This window comes from Physeter macrocephalus, chromosome 21, assembly GCF_002837175.3.
Source record: "Physeter macrocephalus isolate SW-GA chromosome 21, ASM283717v5, whole genome shotgun sequence".
Taxonomy (NCBI): Eukaryota; Metazoa; Chordata; class Mammalia; order Artiodactyla; family Physeteridae; genus Physeter; species Physeter macrocephalus.
In genome coordinates this window covers 15,124,451-15,145,684 of record NC_041234.1, presented here as the reverse complement: position 1 = coordinate 15,145,684, position 21,234 = coordinate 15,124,451, and the positions used below count along the sequence as shown (strand labels likewise).

Below are 21,234 nucleotides of genomic sequence, written 5' to 3'. Positions count from 1 at the left end.
AGGCTTAGTCTTAAATATACACAGAATTTTCACAGTCTGAACACACCCATGTAACCAGCATCCAGATCAAGAAATAGAATATTACAGCGAAGCTCCCTTGTGCCCGCTTCTAATTATTACCCACCCTCCAAGGGTAACCACTATCTTGACTTTGAACACCATAAATTCATCTGGCCTGGTTCTGTACATTATATAAATGGAATCATACAGCATGTACTCTCTTATGTCTGACTTTTTAAGACTTGGATTCATCCCCGTTGCATGAAGTTGTTCATTCTCATTGCTGTATAATAATTCATTGTGTAAATGTGCTAAATGTTATAATCTACTGTTGATGGACATTTGATACAAAAAATGATGTTATAAACATCCTAAAATGTGTCTTTTGTTGAACATATGTATACATCCCTTTTGGAAATATATCAAGGAGTGACATTTCTGGGTCATAGGGAATGTATACGTTCAGCTTTTATACATTCTGCCGAGCAGTTTTCCAATGTGGTTGTACCAACTTAAATTCCTACCAGCAAAGCGTGAGAGTTCTAGTTGCTCCACATCCTTCCCAACACTTTGTTTGTATTGTCTGTCTTTCTCATTCTGGCTGGTGTACATAGCTAAATTTACTAGGTATACCAAGCCCTGTGGTCTTCAAATGTGTGTTATAACTTTTCCTCCCTTCTTCATATTTTATTCTATTTCCTTAATCCTTAATTTTAACTATTAATTTTTGAAATTTATACATTCTTATCAGTTGCCCTAAAGCCTCTATGGAACAATGTGAGGTATAAATACATACATAGTATAAACACAAATCTGAATCCTCAGCTAATGCTGCCGTTATCAAAAATCCTAGTCTGCCCTTTCCTCCAGTCCTCACCTCCAATTGGTTGAAAAGCAGTGTTGATTTTATCCTACGACCTATCTTGAATTCAACCTTTCCACCAATTCCCAGTGCCATTTTCTTTGTCCCAGGCCTTTATCTTCTCGTAACTGGACTAGTGTAATGTAGTCTCCGTAGTATACATTCCCACTCTAATCCATATCCTCTTTTTCAAGCTTGTTTCTTCCCACTCCAAATTTAATTTAATTTCTGTTTAAAACGAAAAACATTCAGAAGTACAGGTGATGGCAATTTTTTCTTCTCTATCCAATATATGAGAAGAAGCTTCTAAGGGATGAGAGTAATTCAAGCTGTGAAGACCTAGATTGCCACACTACAGGCTCGATATTAACTCAGGAATGTGATCTCATATTCTAATGGGGATGTTGGTATTTTCTGCGTATTAGTCTTCCTGAGATACAAAACCCTATATTGGCGCGATACGTTTTTGAACTGCAGCAAAGCATAATCTGATTTCATAACAGAGCAGTATGTTAACATTAAAAAAATATCTGTGCCTTAGTAAATTATTAATATGAGAGATTAGATCGCAGAGTCAACTTAAGAAACTTGCTTTAGCTCTTCTTCCACTAACAAAAACATGCATGAAACCTGGTGACTTAAGCCTAGTTAGCTGTTAATTAAAATGTATGTTCCCTAATCCCAAGAGATCAAACTAACCCCCTTTCTCTTTTTGCTTTTTTTTCCATGTCTCTATTTCTGTATTTAGAATCAGTCTGATATTGTGCTTCATCATGTGTGAGTCTGTCTCCTCCCCTCCACTAGATTGTAAGCTCCTTCAGATCAAGGCCATATTTGAGTCCCTCTGGTAGAGGAAACTGATTACAATGTTGAAATATTAAAATATTCCCAAGTCCATCCTCCAAACACTTCCCAGGTTTTACTAATAGTAATGAAAAATGAGAAGAGTTTCACAAGCAAAGACATATATAAATGCCCCATAAATATACCGCAATTGCAGTCATTTAAAGAAATGAATATAGGGGAATATTTAATAGCGAAACTTAGTCTAGGTATGGGACATGAAAAAGATTTCTTGGGAGTTTGTGGATTAATTAAAATTCCTTGTATTCGTATTTCCCTTTTATCTTCAAAAAATGTCTTGACAAAAATAAACTAGAACTGAAGTATAAGATTCAGCCCTTGGTAAATCATTAATTGGTTAAATTGGTTTGTTTGTTTGTTTAAAGTAAGAGTGTTTACTTATTTATTTATGGCTGAGTTGGGTCTTCATTGCTGCACGCAGGATTTCTCTAGTTGTGGCGAGCGGGGGCTACTCTTCGCTGCGGTGCGTGGCCTTCTCATTGTGGTGGCTTCTTCTGTTGCAGAGCATGGGCTCTAGGCATGCGGCCTCAGTAGCTGTGGCTCGCAGGCTCCAGAGCGCAGGCTCAGCAGTTGTGGCGCACGGGCTTAGTTGCTCTGCAGCATGTGGGATCTTCCCGGACCAGGGATCGAACCCCTGTCCCCTGCATTGACAGGCGGATTCCCGACCACTGTGTCACCAGGGAAGTCCCGGTTAAATTGGTTTCTAACCTCCATTTCCCCTTTTAGGGATTCCTACCACATCCTGGCTGTTCAATGCCTGCACCAAGAGTACTTCTCCATCAGGGTGCAGGGAATCTTTCCCTCCCACTGTCCCCCATAAAACCAATATTCACTTGTTCTCTTACTACTCTAGGGTTCTGCTCTCTGCCAGTATGAATGTGAATACATCTTGTAACATGTGTGAATAGTATTGATATTTTAACCTCAGCCCCCAAAAGTGATAGAGTATGGTGTGAATTTTACTCCCATCTCAGGCTTGTGGTTAGTGATTTATTTTCCAAAAAACTAAAAAAGAAATCTTATTTTACCTACTTGCTTCCTTCTTAAATGTAGAAAACAAAAGAAGTAAAAGTTCCCTTTGCAAGTTGTTAAAGAGAAAAGACTGAAACTCTTGGACCGCTTGTCTTCCCTCATACAACAGTCTAAAAATGAAAAGTTAAAGTGACAGTGCTGATTTATTTTGTGCCATATTCCTAACACTATTCCTGGACTTATTGGGTTTCCTTTAAGGAATTACCCCTGCACAACAGGCTATTTTGCATTACCATGGCATCCCCCAGCCTTCCAATCGCTTTCATAGTCATTATGTCACTTGACTCCTACTTTGGCCTGTGGCAGTAGTGTCCGAATTTTACAGAAGAGTCACCAGAGCTCCAGAGGGGTTAAGTGACTGGTCTCTGAGGGTTAAGTGACTGGCCTCTAGGGGCAGAATCGGTGTAGAGCTCTGCCTTGCTGGAGTTGGTGCTTCTGCCAGAATATACAGCCACGCTTGCTGAAGATTAAGATGCTGCTTTTGATCCTGGTAGATATTCATCTCAAAGGGGAAAAAAAAAAACAACCCAGTGTCTTCATTCGGTAGCATTTGAATATTAAATTTTCCTTATCTGTTTCAACTTAGGAGGACTTCCTTGTTCGCTTAATTGACTGGTAATTCCTTTGTTTACTTTTTTCGGAATCTCAAGAACCAAGTCATGAGTATTAAAAATGGTTACATTAGCATTTAACTTTTTTATGAAATTCGAGATTTCAGAAAGGGGCAAGTTAGGCAGGAATGTGTGTAGAATTTTGCATTTTAATTAAAAAGCCTCAAAATGAAATGAACCTCTGACAGTAACAGATGACTACCTCTAAAAGCTGTGTTACTATTTGATGTATGTTCAGTATTTTCTTGTGGATAATAAGTCCTACGGCTTGTTTCAAGAAAAGTGACAGGACTAAAACAATTAAAAAAGACAAAGCTGCTCTTTTTTAATCATAGGCTCATAAATAAAGCTGGGTTGTGAATTATTTCCAGAGAAGCAGTTGACACAGTAAAAGTAAATCACTCTAGGAACTAAAGCTGTCTTGCTTTTTTTTGAACGTTCAAACCAAATCACTATCCTAGTCCAATGATGAATTTCCTTTGACAAATAAATATTTACAAAGTATGAAATGTAGAGTTTGTGCGCTTCCTAAGGCCATAACATAGTGTTTAAACTAAAATTTAGTATTTTCTCTCTCCTCGAATACACCGAAATAAGAACATAACTTAAAAATAATCCTCTCTTGTAGCAGACTGTCCATTAATCATTCTTTAGATGATATTGGCTTTGTGAGTATTCAGGTAAAAAGAAAACTAATTTCTAGATTGATCAGAAAATCTGAGAGTATTTATGGACTTGGAGAAAACAGTAAAATCTGGAGAAATAGAATTTTCTGTAACCCCCATTATGAAGTCAAGAAAGGTACACATCTTTCAACAGCCTGCCACTTTCCTATGAAAACTCTTCATGTGGTACATGGCTTGATTGGGCAGATCCAAGGGTTAATGTAGTTGTGATTTGAGAAAAGGCTGAGACTTCCTTTTTTTTTTTTTTTTTTTTTTTCACTGTGGTGTGTGGGAGGAAGGTAGAAAGAGGCCCCAGAATGAATGCACTAATTGGGGTTTTCACCTGCTGTGAGTCTAACGGAATACAAAGCCTTATTTGTAGCTGGGGAGGAAGGCAGATTATGCAGAGTGTCAGAATTTCTGCCTAGTTTTGAAATTCCTGTTATTTGGCACCACCATTTGGGAAAGGCAGACCAATAGTTACAGCTTTGGGCTGTTGTTAAGGTGGACCACGAATGCCGTAGTCAGATCTGCTTGAACCACCGTAACCAATATCCATGTTTAGCGGGAGGTGGTGTGCTCCGTATACCCGGCGTACAGCACTGTAGCTGGCAGGCTAATAGGTAACGCGGAGCAACCGCCGGGCCTGTGAGGTTAAAGAAGTGTGGCTTTATTTTAGTGAAGATGCTAAACTTCACATCTTTTCAGATGTTCGCTTTGATATAGGTGGCTCCGTGAAGCTTGGCTTTCCCTGGAACCTGTTTGGTGAAATCTCTGGTTTAGATGGAAAAATAAGCGTGTGTGTGTGTGTGTGTGTGTGTGTGTGTGTGTGTGTGTGACGTGCTCTGTGTCTGAATGTAGAGGCCTCTTCATTTACTAGTTAATGCGAACTGACTGGATATGCTTATATCCAGAAGATGCTGGTTTCAGATTGACCTAAAGGGATTGTTATACATATTTTAATTAGTACACCATGGTATCTGTCCTGACAATGACTCACCATCACTGTACGCATTTGTTAGACATCCGATTCACTGTTCCTGGCTAATACTTGTACTATGCAAAGAGAAACATGGAATCCTTATGCGTTTACTGGATACCCAAATGTTGAAACTTTGCCATAAACTATGTGCTGTGCTTAATTGAAGCAATACCTATACTCCAAATGGATTTTTATTAAATGATGCAGGTTATACTTAAGATTAGTTATAGAACGAAAAGCAGTTCAGATAGAGTCTCTTGGAGCCAGAGGGCAGCTGGACCCTAGGGGGTGGTGAAGTCCCTCAGGGCCATCCCCAGGCAAGTGCCCACTGCAGACCATTCCCCGTCTTTTCCTTTCCCTTTCTGCCCCTCATTTTACCCTGGTAAAATCAGGCTAACATTGAAACCGCGAGCAGCCGAAAAGGAAAAGGATGGGTTTGTGGAAGATAGGAGCAGCCCGGCCTCCGTCCTTGACCCTTCACACCGTCCACTAAACGGGATCATCCAAACCCACACCCTCCAAATACTGACAGTTCATATTGATAGCTCCAATCCAGACATCTTCCCTCTGAGTTCCAGACTCAGATGTCCAACTGCCTTTCACATCACGCTGCCACCTCCAAGTCAGCAGGCTCAAGACTGAATTGATCATCTCTCCCTGACCCTCTTCTGCCTAAACCTGTCCCCTCCTCCTGAAAGTCCTGGCTTGGTGAGTGTTACTCATCCACTCTTGAGAGTCAGCCTACAGCAGTAATCCTTAACCTTGCCTGCCTTTTAGAATCACCTGGGGAGCCTTAAAAATCCCACGGCCCAAGGCCAGTTAAATCGAAATCTCAGGCTGGTGAAACCCAGGCGTCCGAATTTTTTTTAACGCTCCCCAGGTGATTCCAGTGGTGGCCAGGCTTGAGGACCATTGCCCTAGGTCTTCCCTCTCGTTCATTCTTACCTCCAATCAGTCAAGACTCCTGTAGTTTTAACATTATTGTATTTTTCCCCCGTCTCTCTCCCACTGCCATTGTTCAGATCCTCATCACACTGCAGTCACCCTGTATCTGGTATCCTTACTGCACACTCTTCTGATCCAGCCCCACACCATTGCCCAAGTGATTTTTCTGAAAGACAAATCTGACAGAGCCACACTGCTGCTTAAATTCCTTCTTTAAAAAGCTCACCCATACCTTTCAGGATACAGATCAAACTCTGGGTCATCACACCAGGTCCTTCTGAATTTGCCCACCTCTCTAATCTCTATCTGGACATTCTCTCTCAAAGATCAAGGAGAGCACTGAAGCTCTTAGAAAGAATAAGCTGTTTCTTGCCTATTTTACCTTCACTCCTGCTGTTACCACCGTTCATAATTACTGACTTGCCATTACCCCCAATGGGCCAGAAACTCCTTTTGGGCCTACAGAGGGGGCTTCTAGAAGTAGCTCTCCAGTGAGTGAGCCTAATCTTTTCAGCTCTAACAGGTGGAGTTAACTTTCTCTCCCATCAGTGGTCCCTACTCAGCAGCCAATCAAGTGACCCAGAGGGTGGCTTTGACTGGGTGGGTCCCTGTTTGGTCTGGGTCCTGGGAGAAACGGTACATTCAAAAGTGGTCCTTGAAGAGAGTGTTATGAAAAAGGCTGTTTACTAAAATCCGAGCCGTGTAGGAGAAATAACAAGGGCAAGGGGAAGGAACGGTTTAAGGAACCTGGAGCAAGCTGCTGTTATAGAAATGACTGTCCCACAAGACTCGTGGCCGGGGGTAAAGAAACTCGGCCACTGCCAGGCTCAAGACCAACAGGAGGGAGCTTGGGGAATAAATACCCCAACATCTCTCTCCTCCTGTCCTTTCATCTCCTGCTACAGGCCTTTCATCACTACCTCCCATTGGCTGAAAGTGAAAGGAAGCCAGTGGGCAAGAGAGCCTGATTGATGGCCATCCACAGAGGTCCAACATCGTGGGCCACACAGCAGAGTGGAAAAGGGCAGAGGATAGAGCTGGAAGGAAGAATGGGGAAATGCCCAGCACAGTCCCTTAGGTCAGAGAGGTCCTCATTTTTCTAAGTACCTACAACATTTAAGTGGTTTAAAAACTGGAGTTTGGTGTATGGAAAAATTTACTAGGTTGCCTTCCTAGACCTTATCTTATCTCATTCCTTCCTTACCTCTGTTTCTAGCAAATTGATTCTCCTCTGCTGTCAGCCAGCAGTGAGATCACTTATGAGCACACAAGAAAAATACAGATCTTCCCCCCAGAGTAAAAGAAGCCACTTCTCTGGATGGCAGCATGACAGAGTGGCTAACAGCACGGGCCTTGAAGCCAGGCTCCCTAGTTCCAATCCTTGGACTGCCACATTCTAGCCATGGTATTGAGGACAAGTAGCTCATGGTAGGTTTTAAAAGCAGGATTTCAACTTAAGTTTTTTTATGCTGCTGTCATATCTGTGGTTTACATCAAAACAATAATAATAATAAGGAGGAAGAGGAGAGCTACTACAAGTAGGCAATTAATGTATTATCATACATGGCATCACTCTATAATTCATATATGAAATGAGGATATATAAATTATGTTCTTAATGTCTTTCCCTAATAAAACAATATTCATAAGCTAAGTGAAATTAACAACAAAGCAGTCGCAGTGAGGCACATGTCATTACTTTTTTTTTTTTAATTAATTTATTTTTTTACTTTTTGGCTGTGTTGGGTCTTTGTTGCTGTGCACGGGCTTTCTCTAGTTGCGGCGAGCGGGGGCTACTCTTCGTTGCGGTGCGCGGGCTTCATTGCGGTGGCTTCTCTTGTTGCAGAGCACAGGCTCTAGGCGCACAGGCTTCAGTAGGTGTGGCACGCAGGCTCGGTGGCTGTGGCTCATGGGCTCTAGAGCACAGGCTCAGTAGTTGTGGCTCACGGGCTTAGTTGCTCCGCGGCATGTGGGGTCTTCCCGGACCAGGGCCGAACCCGTGTCCCCTGCATCGGCAGGCGGATTCTTAACCACTGCACCACCAGGGAAGCCCTGCCCATGTCATTTCTTAATAATACTTTCTGTATTTAATTTCTAAAACAACATCAAGATTTGGGAACAAGCCTTCAAGTGCCTGTAACTCCAGTCTAAAAAAGAACTTAAAGATGTATTTTTGAGGATTGCCATCTGTCAAATTTAAGAAAAAAATTGAATAGTGATTTCTAATTTTCCATTTTTTTTTCAATAAATTGTTCCGAGTAGTTTTCTAGCTGGACACTGAGAAAATAGATTTGAGCATTTATATTTTAGAGAAACATATCAGAACTCCTGAATCTTGAGCAGGTAATTTAAAAGTGTAAAACAAACAGACAGACAGAAGAAAAAAAAAACAGAGAAAGACAATGTATCCTATCACATAGGTGTTACAAACCTTTGGTTGATTGATTTCTAATATTTACAAATGCCCATGCTGGGAGGTTTGTGTCTTTTCATTGGAATAGACATAAACAGTATTTAAGGGATGTGCTTGATACATTGACACAGAGATTAGGGATTACATCACTGAATGACACAGAGATTGTCACTGATTAAGTGCAAAGGCCACCACTTCCTTATCACAGAACACTAATCCTCCTCCCCCAGTCAAAGATAGGGGCAGATGTAGAATCTCCAGTAAGACCAAGGGACAGCCTCACCCAAAGCCAGTTCTAGCGTGCCCCCCCTGCCCCCCAGACCTTAAGAGCAGCCGCGTCCACAACTCACTGGCTCAAAATGACTGAAAGATAGCAGTAAGGTCTCAGTTTAGCAGGCAGAATGCCAGAGGTGCCCTATTTGCTTTAAAATAGCAACACCAATCAGATCTGCATGCACGTGTCTTCCGTGATAACATTTACATTTGTATTTGGTTTGTCAAGGGTAATGAAGAAACTTGGCACTCCCTTTCCCTTTGGTTCCTGCACTTTATTTTTGCCTCTTTTGTCGCGCTGTAGCAGACGGTAAAGGGAGATTGATGTCTAGAGTCCTTTCAGCTCGAACATTCTCCGGGGCTGGGGGAAATGTTGAGGAAAAAAAAAAGAGGATATTTTAAAAGATAAAGGGGAACACTTTTTAAACTGTAAACTGAAGTAGAACAAATCAACCAGAACAGAGAGTGAAAAGGAAATGGTTGAAAGAAGATGAAAAGAAAAAGCAGGCCAACAAAATAAACGGACAAAAGGGGACAATGAAACCACTAAGGGAGTTTATCTGAAAATACCCTTTGGACTCTAATCGAAGATATTATGTGAAGGCTGAGAAAAATTTTTGTGCTAATGAAGGCTTTCTTCTCTTCAGAATATTTCCAAGCCTGTGAGAATTTTGCATACTTAATCTGTGTCGTCATATTGCAAACTCTACAATTAGAAATATTTGAACTACCAGGCCCTGTAACTTTTCCAATGGAACGTTCCATTGGAAATGGTTTCCTTTTAGATTTCTCTAAAGAATACTAAAAGACCACACCGTGCCACACCATTGGTGGTGGTTTTTATTTAAAGAGTCTATACCACTGGTTCTCAAACTTCAGTGTGCTCGAAGTTTCTGATTCAGTAGCTCTCTCTGGGCTGGGGGCCCTGGGAAATTTTCATTTCTAAGAAGTTCCCAGGCGATGCTGCTACTGCTGGTCCCAGGACTACACGATGAGAACCACTGCTATATCACAAATACACAGACAAATGCTTCCTTAAAAGCCCATTTAGCCCAGGATGAGCGGAACCTGAATGTCATGTCCTTACATCTCCACCAATTTAATCTTCAATTGGGGGGGGGGGCGGCGGGAAGGGAAGAATTATGCTTGTGAAATTTTTTTTTCTCTTTCATTCTCTAAAAAGAAAACTCTTGACCCACACACTTAATTATCTGCGATGAGGTCATTTGCACCTAGGTCATTTATTTAGGCAACAAGTAGTCCTGCTGGCGGTTTTAAGGGGGTGCTGGCAGGGCGGTGTGCGGCTTCCAGGTTCCCGGCACTACCTTAAATCTCCTCCGTCTTTCTTTCTTTCTCTTTTCTCTTTCCTTTCCGTGTTGAAAGCCCCGACTGCCGGGTCTCGGCGAGTCCGGGTTCCCAGGGCGCTAGGTGGGGGCGGAGCCCGGCCCAGCGCCGCCCCGTCTGCCCGCAGCGCCCCCTCCCGCGCGCCCCGCCCGCTAACCCGCGCTGGCTCCTCCGCAGTGCTTTCAGCTGCGAGCCTGGGCGGCGGCGGCGGCGGCGGCGCTCGACTTTCGGGGAGCCCGGCGGCTCTGGGAAGCTCACTCCTCCGCTCGCGCCCTCCCCCGGCCGCGGAGCCCTTGCAGCCATGAGGGAACAGCTCAAAGGGTAAGTGCAACGCGGCGCCCTCGGATCGCCGCAATCAGTGCACTTGTGGCGCGAGCAGGGTGCGAGCCGAGGCGGCCAAAACTTGGAACCGCGCGGCGGCTGGACCCCCGGTGTCCGGGCGCAGGGGCACCTCCCCCGCGGGTCTCCGCGGCGCCGCAGCAGGTGCGCCCCCGGGGCTTCCCTCCGGCGCCTGGCTCACTGGGAGACGCTTCCCCCGGCTTTGGGGCGGGCTCGGAGAGAAAAGGCTGATGTCTCGCCGTACCCGGAGGGGACAGAGTGTTCCCCACGCGGGGATTGGGGCCGCGGGAGCTTTTTGCTCCTTTCCGGGCTGTCTGTGTGGACGTGAGCCAGACAGGCTGTTCCTAAATCGTCGCGCGACCTCGCAGAAGGAAGGGGCGCGCCAGGCTCTACCTTCCATTGCGCTGCAAGTGCCAAAAGGTCAACTTTCTGCCTGATTTCTTCCGAGGATTCCAACTGACGTTTCCCTCGTTGCATTTTCTACTGTGTTCGTCCCATGCCCCAAAACTTGCAGAAATCGGGAGAGAAAGGAAAAGCAATTGAAGCCCAGAAGTCAAGGATTTGACATAGAGGATTGAGGGTGTTTTTTTTTTCTTTGCCCTCTGGGGTTGAGTGTGGAGTCATTTCTGGGTGCCCTTCTCTCGCTTTGCTCCAGGTGTTTGTGCTTGTCTTTAAGCAAAGTTTGTCATTCCCGATCCGATCATGGCACTGAAAAGGGCAGGACACTGTTTATCTCCGTTAAATTTGGAGTTAAGTTTGAAGCTTGAATTGAAGGGGTTTCGTTGCCTGAGGGAGACATATTATTAATTATAAAATACTTTAACATGAAAAAAATTCATCCAGTTTAATAAGTGACGAACCGAAGTTTTTAAGTGAAATAAACATTTGTGGCCAACAAGCTCTTCTTGGTCTCTCTGCTTCTTTACCCCTGTCTCCTCTCCTTGTCACCCCCCTCCATCACCCTTTTCTTTTTTGCCTAGATGTTTTATTTCCTTGTCCCAAATCCCCTCCTTGGAGGATACGGTTGCTCTTGGAGAAGCAGAGGAGCAAATGAAACAACATGGGTATATGAAAGGTTTCTGACCCTTGACCACCGTAGAATTGGTTTCAGTCCTCATTGTTTGATCTTGGATTGGACACGACCCTGAAGTGAAATTGCTTTGGCCAAAGTTGAGGGTGGGTGGGAGTTAAGCCCTGGAAAGCAAACAGAACGGAGGACAAGTAACAGCTGGAACAGTCACCGAGGCAATCATCTTTGCCCTGCCTTGAGCCAAACAGAGTAAAATGTTACCAATTCCAGGTAACAAGAAATGGGGACTAGAATAGGATTTCTGACGCTTAGACCGACACTCCTCACCCCCTACCCACAATAGCAGAAACTTTTAAATATATTTTCCCATTCCCACCCTGCCAGTATTCCAGCCATGCAAGCCAAGTTCAACATTCACCATGCAAATGCCAAGGTTTCTCTAGAAAGAGAGTCTGATCCCCAGATTAAAGGGAAATGATTTTGTGTGTGTGGATCAATGGGCTTCAGATTATATATGAAGCCAAACTCTAATCCTCTGCAAATCGCAAGAGAATGTTACCTTTTTATATCACTGCATAGCGATTAGTTTCCTCCCTGGGAAGTAGTGGAAAGATATTTTTTTTAAAAGGCAACTGTTTGGAATATTTTCAGTACCGAATAACAGTGGTGGCAGAAGAAATCTTATTTTAATTAGGCAACTGCCATTTTCCCGGGGAGAGCAGTAGAAATTTGTTACTTTTTATAAGTGTTTAATATTTGTTTTTAAAGAAACTAAAAAAGCAGTTCCAATAAGTCTGATATTCCAGCACTGACAGCAGGAACAGCTCTGAGGTGGTTAGAATAACCTTGCACACTACTTGAAACTAAAGAAGGTGAGAGAAAATTTAAATTGTGTGGTAGGAAATTAGGTCAGCCCTGTGCTCAGTGGAGTAATGCTTTAATTTCTTATTATTGACAAGTAGGTGTTGCCGGGGTCTTTTGTCATATCCAGTGATTTTGTATTTTAATTTGTTTCCAGTTCTTATCACAGCTGAAAATAAAAGGGGAAGGAGAGATTATTGTAGCTTATACACATTTTTTTTAAAAAAAGGAGGGGAAATCAGACTTTGAAGGCTGTTCAGAGAGGCATATCTGATGCCAGGTTTTGGAACCATCAGGGCCAAAATCAATAACGTTTTTTAAAAGATTTAAAGGGCGTTTTAAGGATTATTTATGAGGCTGGTTTCTGTGTTAATGCATATGTAGAATTTTGATCTATGTTGAACATCATTGTTTTCAGGAAGACTGAACAAAGATGTAACCATTAACCTGTGAACAGGGTCTGGAATTGCCATTCTGGTTGGCTGTGGTGTATGGGCAGTGCATTTCCGATGTGAAAAGTGACGTGCGGAAAAGAGACAGTAACCAAAAAAACGGTACCACCCACCCTTCCACACCAGCTCCCCAGCACAGCATATTTTTCTGTATTGTCTGTGTATTCCAGGTGAACCTGAAGTGCTTCTCGTGGAGCTACTGAGAATCCTCTCCTGTTTTTGAAGATAGGCAGAGTCAGAAATACAGCTGTAAAACCTGTATTGATCACAGACCAAAAGTTGGTTTGTTCTATAAGGTAGACTATAGATAGGAGTTATGCAAATTCGTGTTTACCATTTCATCCTGTTCATACTCATTTCCTATCTGTTTAGGAGGTTAAATAATGTCCCACCAGGGCTTTGGATTCATCACAGATTGAAAATACCCACATACAGTGAAGTGACTATTCGGTTCATCATATAGTTACCCCCAAAGGTAGAGTCATTTCAGCTCTGTTGCCAATTGTTTTTAGCATTAAATGATTAAAAGATTATTTTTCTAGTTTGGAGGATTAGTCACACCCTTTATTCTTTTCTTTCCACTTGTGCTCACTTCTTTCACTTACTGCCGGTTGTAATGGAAGTGAAACTAACTCGGCAAAGGTGAAATAGAAATCTGGTTTTCTAGTTACTTTGCATTGCTTAAAAATAAAAGGCTTGCGTGTTGGAGGGGAGGAAGGTAAAAGGTTAGCTTTTGGATTTGTTTGAGTTCGTTTATCTAGGTTATTCACATACCCCAGAATCACAACTAATTGGGAGAAAGAATGAATACCTAGAAAGGACTAACTGGTATGTGTTAGCACATGAATGGAGTGCAGAAGTTAGGGGCTTAGAATTTCTTCCTTCCTCCAGTAAAGGACATTTCAATTTAGCTATGGACAGATGGATTAAATAATAATTTCTAAAATCCCTTTCGTAATTTTTAACCACTGGAATAAATTCCTTAAAAAAGTGGAAGTGTAGGTGTATCAACAGTCATGAAATCTTTTTTGGAGGGAGGGAGCTACATGAAGCTCCCATTCAGTCTATGTGGGATTCTCCTGTCACTCGTAGGCAAGTTTCTCTTTTCCTTTGGAATTGCGTTTGGTACAAGTTATTTCTTGCCCGTGTTCCTCCGATTTGAAGTCCATTACAGACGGTGGCTTTTCAGACTGGTTGTCTCTGTCAGGTTAGGTTTGCCAGCTCAGACAGACGTTTTTCTGCCCATCGACTGAAGATGCTACAATCCTCCCACATGTGGTAGAGATGGGACGTTATTATTACGTAGTGTGGTAAGAGCCTGTACATGTGGACTCATGTGCTTTCCCCCTTTTCTCCCTTCCTCCCTCGCTGGTGCTCACATATGATGGCCTTTGGAAATGGCAGAGGTCTAAATGCAGGGTGGTCTCAATAGAAGGTAACCTTTCCTTGCTGGACACTTGTGTATGGAATTGGTACACAACCTCTTTCGGAGCTAAAAAAAACACCCGAGAATAAGCAACACTTTTTCCATGAAGCAGCAAGCTGCAGCCTCCTTGTGCTGTGCATATAAAGTACCAGTCTCTCCCACCCCTTCTCCAGATCATAAACCAATGTGGACATGGGGCTTTCAGAAACCCCCTAAAGCATGGACTGTATCTTTTGCTTGTCTTGCTCTGTAAGATTTGGATTCTACTCTGGTACATTCCCTCGACTGACTTACTCCTCAGCCGCCAAGTGTCTCTGTGGAAAAGTCAAACAGAAACAAACAGGTTTGGAAGAGACTGAAACAGCCCTTCCCCAATGAACACTGTCTTGTAAATTTCTTTCACCAGCCTTCACCATTCAATTGCTGAATGGTAAATATCAGAGGGATGGTCTCTGAAGTTGCACCCTTTGGGGAATTTCCACATGTTTTTTGTCATTTGTGATTGTGTTCTATTTATCAAACCACAATAAATGTTTCCCTCTTTGGTTATTTTCTTGAAAACAGAGGTAATACACATCGAGTGTTACTTTTGCCCTCTATGAAGGGTCTTAGGTGTGTGGCTGACTTAACCACAGTTGGATCCTCATCTATATTATAATCAACTAATGAAAGCTTTGCTTTTAGTGGGCAGTAATTTGGGGGCCACATAATAACAGAAATGACCACATATTGAGCACCAGAAGGTATCAGTCTATATCAGCTCGTCCTATATCAGCTCATCCTTTAACGCTCCCGGGTAAGCGGGCTGGCCCCAAATTTCACAGCTAGTAGGCCACAGAGCCAGAATCCAGTCCTAAGATTTAACACCTACACTTGACATTGTTGGCCTCCCTAAGCTCCTCTCTCTGTGTGCAGCCGCTGTGCTTTCTGCTCCCCTTGAAGTGTCCACATTTAAGCTATTTCTCCTCTCTCCACTCCCACCTTTCCCTCAAAGATAATGAATAGGCTCTGCTTATGAGTACTGAAATATTGTTCAGGGCTGCATTTTACTGCATCAAAGCCCAGTCAAGTAATCCCCAAAAACTGGAAATACGATGCTATGGTGATTTATGTAGATGGGCCAAAGTAAGGAAAAGTATATGTAGTTATCTCTCCCAGGTTTATTCACGGAATCGAATGCGGAACAAAGGTGTTTTGTTCTTGCTGTGGCAGGAGCTGATAGCCAGCAAACACACTTAGCTAAACTTCAAGAAATGGAAGAGAACTGTGAATGCTTCATTCAGGCCCAAGTAAACATAGGAAAAGGTGTGGTGGTATATAGAGTGCCGAGTTAAAAAGACATTCTAAAAGTAATGGTAAGAGGGAAGATGCTATCTCTGAGTCAGGCAATGGATGAACCTTAAGCCGAAGTGAAATACAGTCATCATAGAGATGAGATCTGGGCACGGAGAAGAAAGTAATGGAAAAGTGTCTGGGACAGTGAAAGCAAATGAGAACTGAGGCGATTTATTTATTAAACTAATGTCAGTATCTCTTTGACAGAGTTGAATAACACTTGTCAGTGTCCTTTCTGTATGTTCTGAACTGGACAGCTGAAGAAATCCTGATTTTTGATTATGACCTAACAAGGTCATTTTCTTATAACAGAAGTGCATCTGACTTGTGGGTACAAAAAAGAAACCAATGCTGGTTACCAAATAATGATCATATTGCTTTTCCTGTTGAGAGCAAAGGTTGGGGTCTCTCTCCTTGTAAAATAAACATTCGTCGCCGCAAGATGGAAGGCCTGTGAAGTAATGAAGCCAAATGAGCCAAAGGCATACTGTGCTTTTTTTTTTTTTTTCTTGTCTCCTTTTCTCTACTACTCATTCTAAATTCTAAAGTCTCTCTTTGTATTTTATGTTTTAGCCACGAGACCCAAACAACTTGCTGGGACCATCCCAAAATGACAGAACTCTACCAGTCTTTAGGTAAGGACATGGCCATGTTTCCTCCAGGTGAAATGACAAATGACTCGTAGGATAAAGTAGTTGGTAGCGTGCAAGCCATTTGTTGTCTAAATACATCGCTAGATTGTTTAAGGGGTGAAAACAGCGACACCTTTCTATTCAGAATTGACAGTCAACTTTCTTTTTTTCCGAGGTTGCTTCAAAATAAGTTTGAGGGTTGCAATGATTCCCGAAAATTCAGTCTATCTGAGAGGGCCAAAAGGTCTTGCTAGTTTTCTTTTTTGCCTAAAAGGATGGAAAAAATACTTGCAATTGAAGGCTATGCTTTCCCCCCAAAGAAAGAAAAGGGTTTCAAGTTATTCTTATTGATTTCTTCCTTGTGAAACCAAGAAGGCACTTTTGCCAAGCCACGAATGCCGTGTAAAGGAATTTCCTGCAGTCACTCAGTGCTGCTAATTCCCAAGCCTGTCTGGTCATCAGCATGCGTGCTCGATGAGAGTCCACTCTATTACCATTTTCGATCCCTCGGGAATAACCTGAAATGAATTACTTCACATTGTAACTAGTTGTTGTTTTAATTTAAAAATCGTCATGCTGTCTCTACTACTAAACATTTTTTAAGTCCCTTTTTGCGAATGGACATATTTAAAGACTGAAATGCGTGAGGTGAAAACTCTTTGGGTTTTAAGTTATGTGGCTAAGCCCATGGGAATCCGGGTGCTCAAACATAAATTTTGGATGTGTGTGTATGTGTGTCCATGGATCTGTGTGTAGCTGCTGCTGCCTTTCTCTTGTAGGTTCCCATTGGTTAATGAATTGCAGCTATAGAGACGTTAAGGCATGGAGTAGGAGATATTAGCCCCCCCAGATTTTTCCCTAAACTCTTTCCAATAAGGACCTACTGTATAGCACAGGGAACTCTGCTCAGTATTCTGTAATAACCTAAATGGGAAAAGAATTTGAACAAGAATAGATACATGTATATGTGTAACTGAATCACTTTGCTGTATACCTGAAACTAACGCAACATTATTATAAATGATAGAAGTTCCTTCTAGAAATCTGAAAAAATGCAAAGCGTGAAAAAGCAAAGTCACTTATAATTCTACTAGCCAGAGATACCAATACATTTCAAGTAATATTATGTCAGCTCAGTCTAGCAGTAAGAGTGTGTGTGTGTGTACAGGCACATATGTACACACACTCCCTTTTAAAAACTTACGGAAAATCAGGATCAGCTCATCTTCAAGTGCTACATTTTCAGCCCCTGCAGAATGTTTCCGGCTTTTATGCCGCACTGTTTAGACCACAGGTGGAAAGCTTGAATGCTTATATCTTGGCAAGTGAGAGAATGAGACTTCATCTGAAGTGGGCAGTGGCTGTGCTAGAGGAGCTGGTCGTCCTAGCCCAGTGCTCTCAAGACTTTGGATTTTTCAAGACAAACTAGAAATCTTTCAATAAAGAGCTCATTGAAACTGGGCCTCCTGCTTATAACCTCTGGTGTACATAGGCTCAGCCTACTTATAATTTTTTTCTACTCTAATCGCAGTGATCTCTAGTTCTAGTATTTTATTTGAAAATTATAATTATTATAGAATCAATACTTGTTCATATTTTTTAAAGTTTAAAAAACATAGACAAGTTAACAAAAAAGAAGTCATCTATAACCCACCTCTTAGTTAACTAACGTTTAACAATCTAGTAGGTATCCTCAAAAATTTCTTTCTATACATACATTTTTACAAAAGTTGGGTCGTGTTGTTTTATAATCAGCTTTTATTCACCTAAAGGTAATGGACCATGGCCATCTTTCCATTTCATTGCATTGTGTTCTCTACCAGCTTACTTTTAATTACTCTGTAATGAGAAATCACAAACATGGTTGATAAAAAGCTAATTATGAACTCTCAGTGAAGAGGTGTTTGCACCTTCAATAGGAATTAAATATGCTTTTTATCGTCATATTTCTAAAGTTTTCTCAGTAGGTCAAATGCGGTGGTAAACTCAAAGCTGGTAATCTGGCATGATTTGTAACCTTGGGCAAATCACCCGACTTTGGAAGATAATGGAATTTTACAGTTGCAGGGAAATTTAGAGCTCATTTGTTAACAGACTTTTTCTTTGATGAAATCGACTTAATTGAGATCAGTTGTATAGATTAAAATGCTGCCATCATTAATATGTGGTCAATTCCACCACCACCAGCCGCTCTCCGCCCCCACTGCCCCTTTGAAGTTTTGGTTTTTGTTATCCTGGCAACAAACATCTTGGAAATCAACTAGGTGTTGAAATTTGATTTTCAGCTTTCAAAACTTATATTTCCAATATTTTCGTTATAATCACATATTACTTGGGCTAACTTTTATTCAAATGGTGACACATGACATAACATCTTCCATTTATTGAGAGCGTACTGTGTGTGCTGCGCATGGAAATGTTTGTGAGCAACCATCGTGCCTGGTAGATGTCATCAACAGCCTTCTTTCACAGGGCAGTGAAGTCAGGCGCAGAGAAACCCTTTGTCAGGGATACACAGCCGTATGTATGGCTCTACACTGGGATCTACCCCAGATCTTCTGTTAGTGTTTGCACTTATCTCATTGATATTATTAACTTAGCAAAGTATGTCCATGTAGATTACCACGCACCTGCTACAAATAGGTACAGATTGACGGTTTTACCTATGGATAGACAGTTATTTGAATGGTATTTCTGGAACAAACCATTACATTTCTAGAAATAGTATGGTGGATTCCTGAACAGTGGACACGCTTCCTTTCCCCGTTGCCAGGCACACGTGGAATGATTGATTTAGTGGTTTGTTGTGTGTCTATATCCCTGAGATAACCTACAGGATTAGGTGCCACTAGTGCCCTTCCCACTCCCAAATTACAGTGTTTCGAAGTTGAACCATAAGCATAACATACTGAAAAGAAGTCTTTAGTTTCTTTTTCATCTTTATATATTGGCATATGTTTTTCCTCACGAGGTATCCCTTTAGGTCCAAGTTGCTATTTTGAACTGGATGAGATGGTTGGAAGCCTTCAACTACACTTAGTTCGTGAAAGGTATCATGAAAGCAAAACTGGTCTGGTGTGGTCACGGTGTTAGACCATACCTCGGGCCCTCTCCTAACAGAACCTGAACCTCTTGTCTGTGGTGACATGTTGAAAATATCAAGAAGTTGCTAATCCCCACCATACCGCCAACTCCAGACATAACTCTACTGTAGAAGCTACAGTGGCTCACAGCATGCAGGAAATGTTACACATTCCTAAATATGCCCACCTCTGAGGGGATTTCCATTCTCTAATTTGCCAAAACCCCCAACCAGCCTATTTGACACACTCTGTTTTCTGCCTTGCCCCCAAACGCGTTCACGTGATCTGCCCCTGACCCTTGGTCCAAACACCACAGTACTATAAGCCAGAGTCATTTGGTAAGGACTGAAAAAGTAGGACTTGGGCATTAACTGATGGAAGGCTATGGTATTACTCGAAATGTTAATCTTAGAGATCTCTACTTAGTAGAATTCTAGGTGATTTTCTTTCTTCCTTTCCCGACTTTCTACAATGAGTTTATATTATTTACAATTAGATATTTAGCAAAAAAGTTTCTTCATCAGTACCCCTTATCCCATTCCTTAGTGTCCCTACAGCTCTAATTCATCAACCAATGAGAACCTATGACAGAAAAGCAGCAATAGCCACACACACACATGCATCACACATACGTATGCATATAAAAAATTTATGCTTAAGTCCTGATTCCCATAAACTTTATCAGGTAAATTTAAACACAAGGAGATCATCTCATGCGTCATTAGTCTCTAAATACGTCCATTCACAAAAAGCTGACTTAAAAAAAGTTAGCCTTGTCTTCTTTACCACTAAATTTTTTATTTAAAAAATGTAAAAGAATTCATTTCAGGTTATTCTCAACAGATCTATAATGGCTTTTTTGAGTGAGCTTTCATCAAACGTTAAAAATATTGTGTTTTCCCCATGTAGTTAGGCTGTGTACCCACTCAAAAAATTCCAGGTTATGAAGGAAAAAAGTGTTGGGCTCCCACACAAACACAGAACAAGGCATAGTAAAGAAATAATTTAAACATTCACAGACATGACCTGACAGTCATTAGGAATTGGAGCATTGGAAGGTCTCCAGAAAATTTTTTACGCAACGTTAACGGTTTGGCAAAAGCACTGTCTTGTTCGCACAGAGAAGAAATCAATAAGAACAACTCGAAAACAGTTTTCTTTCAGCATTTTTCTCTGACTACCCCCAATGTGGTGGGGTGAGTGGTATATAAAAAAAATTTCCCATATCTTTTTTTACGTGGCCTTATTATCCTTATCCTTAGAATGAGGGTATTGGACCAAAGTGTTGAAGAATTTTGTTTTTCTCTTGCTTTGGGCGGGGGTGGGGCAGGTTGTTTCCAAAACTTGCTGTGATCATAATTTTCAAGAAGTACCTTTGGCTGATTCTGCAGACAAATGGATTTCTAAAAATTTAATCATTCCTATTTTTAAAAATGCACATTCTTGGCAAACAAGCAACAGGGAGAAGATCCTGCCGTCCCTCCCTGTCTTACAGGCCAAGTGAGACAGGCTGATATCAAGTAGGGAGGCTCTCTGGAAATATACCTGCTGGGCCATCTATTTGCTGTTGAGAAGGCATATTCTTCCTCATTTCCTAGAAGTAATAATATGTTCCATTCCTGAGGTGAATTTCAGATTTCTGTTAGCATCTTTACAAATGGAATGGCAAACTGTTGTTCCAAACGCTTATCTTGGTGATTTAAAACGTAAAGCTCTTTAAGGCACCAGAAGGCATTTTAAAACTCAGTAGATGTTAGATAGTAATGTGCTCTGGAATTTATTTTGAAATACTAATATACTATTGATTTATATGGAGTGCCGTTATATGATAAAAAGCCTCTCATTTTCTCACAATTTACGTCTAGATTCTTAAGTTCATCACTGAAATTTTAACATTAAAAAAAACCCATTCCCCCCCACACCCATATAATATGTGCTGCTTAAAAATACTTTTAAAAAGTATTTCTTAGTCTCTCTTGGGCTTCCCTGGTGGCGCAGTGGTTGAGAGTCCGCCTGCCGATGCAGGGGACACGGGCTCGTGCCCCGGTCCGGGAGGATCCCACGTGCCGCGGAGCGGCTGGGCCC

The 21,234-nt window shown here is 41.8% G+C and overlaps 1 protein-coding gene across 16 annotated transcripts in view; it reads left to right on the top strand.

Moving 5' to 3' along the window:
- The window catches only part of DMD (dystrophin), a 2,398,628-nt gene that overhangs the window by 2,238,499 nt on the left and 138,895 nt on the right, over positions 1–21,234 (top strand). For 14 of the 16 annotated variants that reach the window (XM_055081921.1, XM_055081920.1, XM_028482834.2 and 11 more), the window contains one exon: positions 16,008–16,069. In XM_055081921.1, coding sequence (XP_054937896.1) covers positions 16,008–16,069 — 62 coding nt within the window. Of the gene's footprint in view, positions 1–10,227; positions 10,313–16,007; positions 16,070–21,234 lie in introns of those variants that run through there. The other 2 variants (XM_024116642.3, XM_024116643.3) reach the window with 2 other exon arrangements.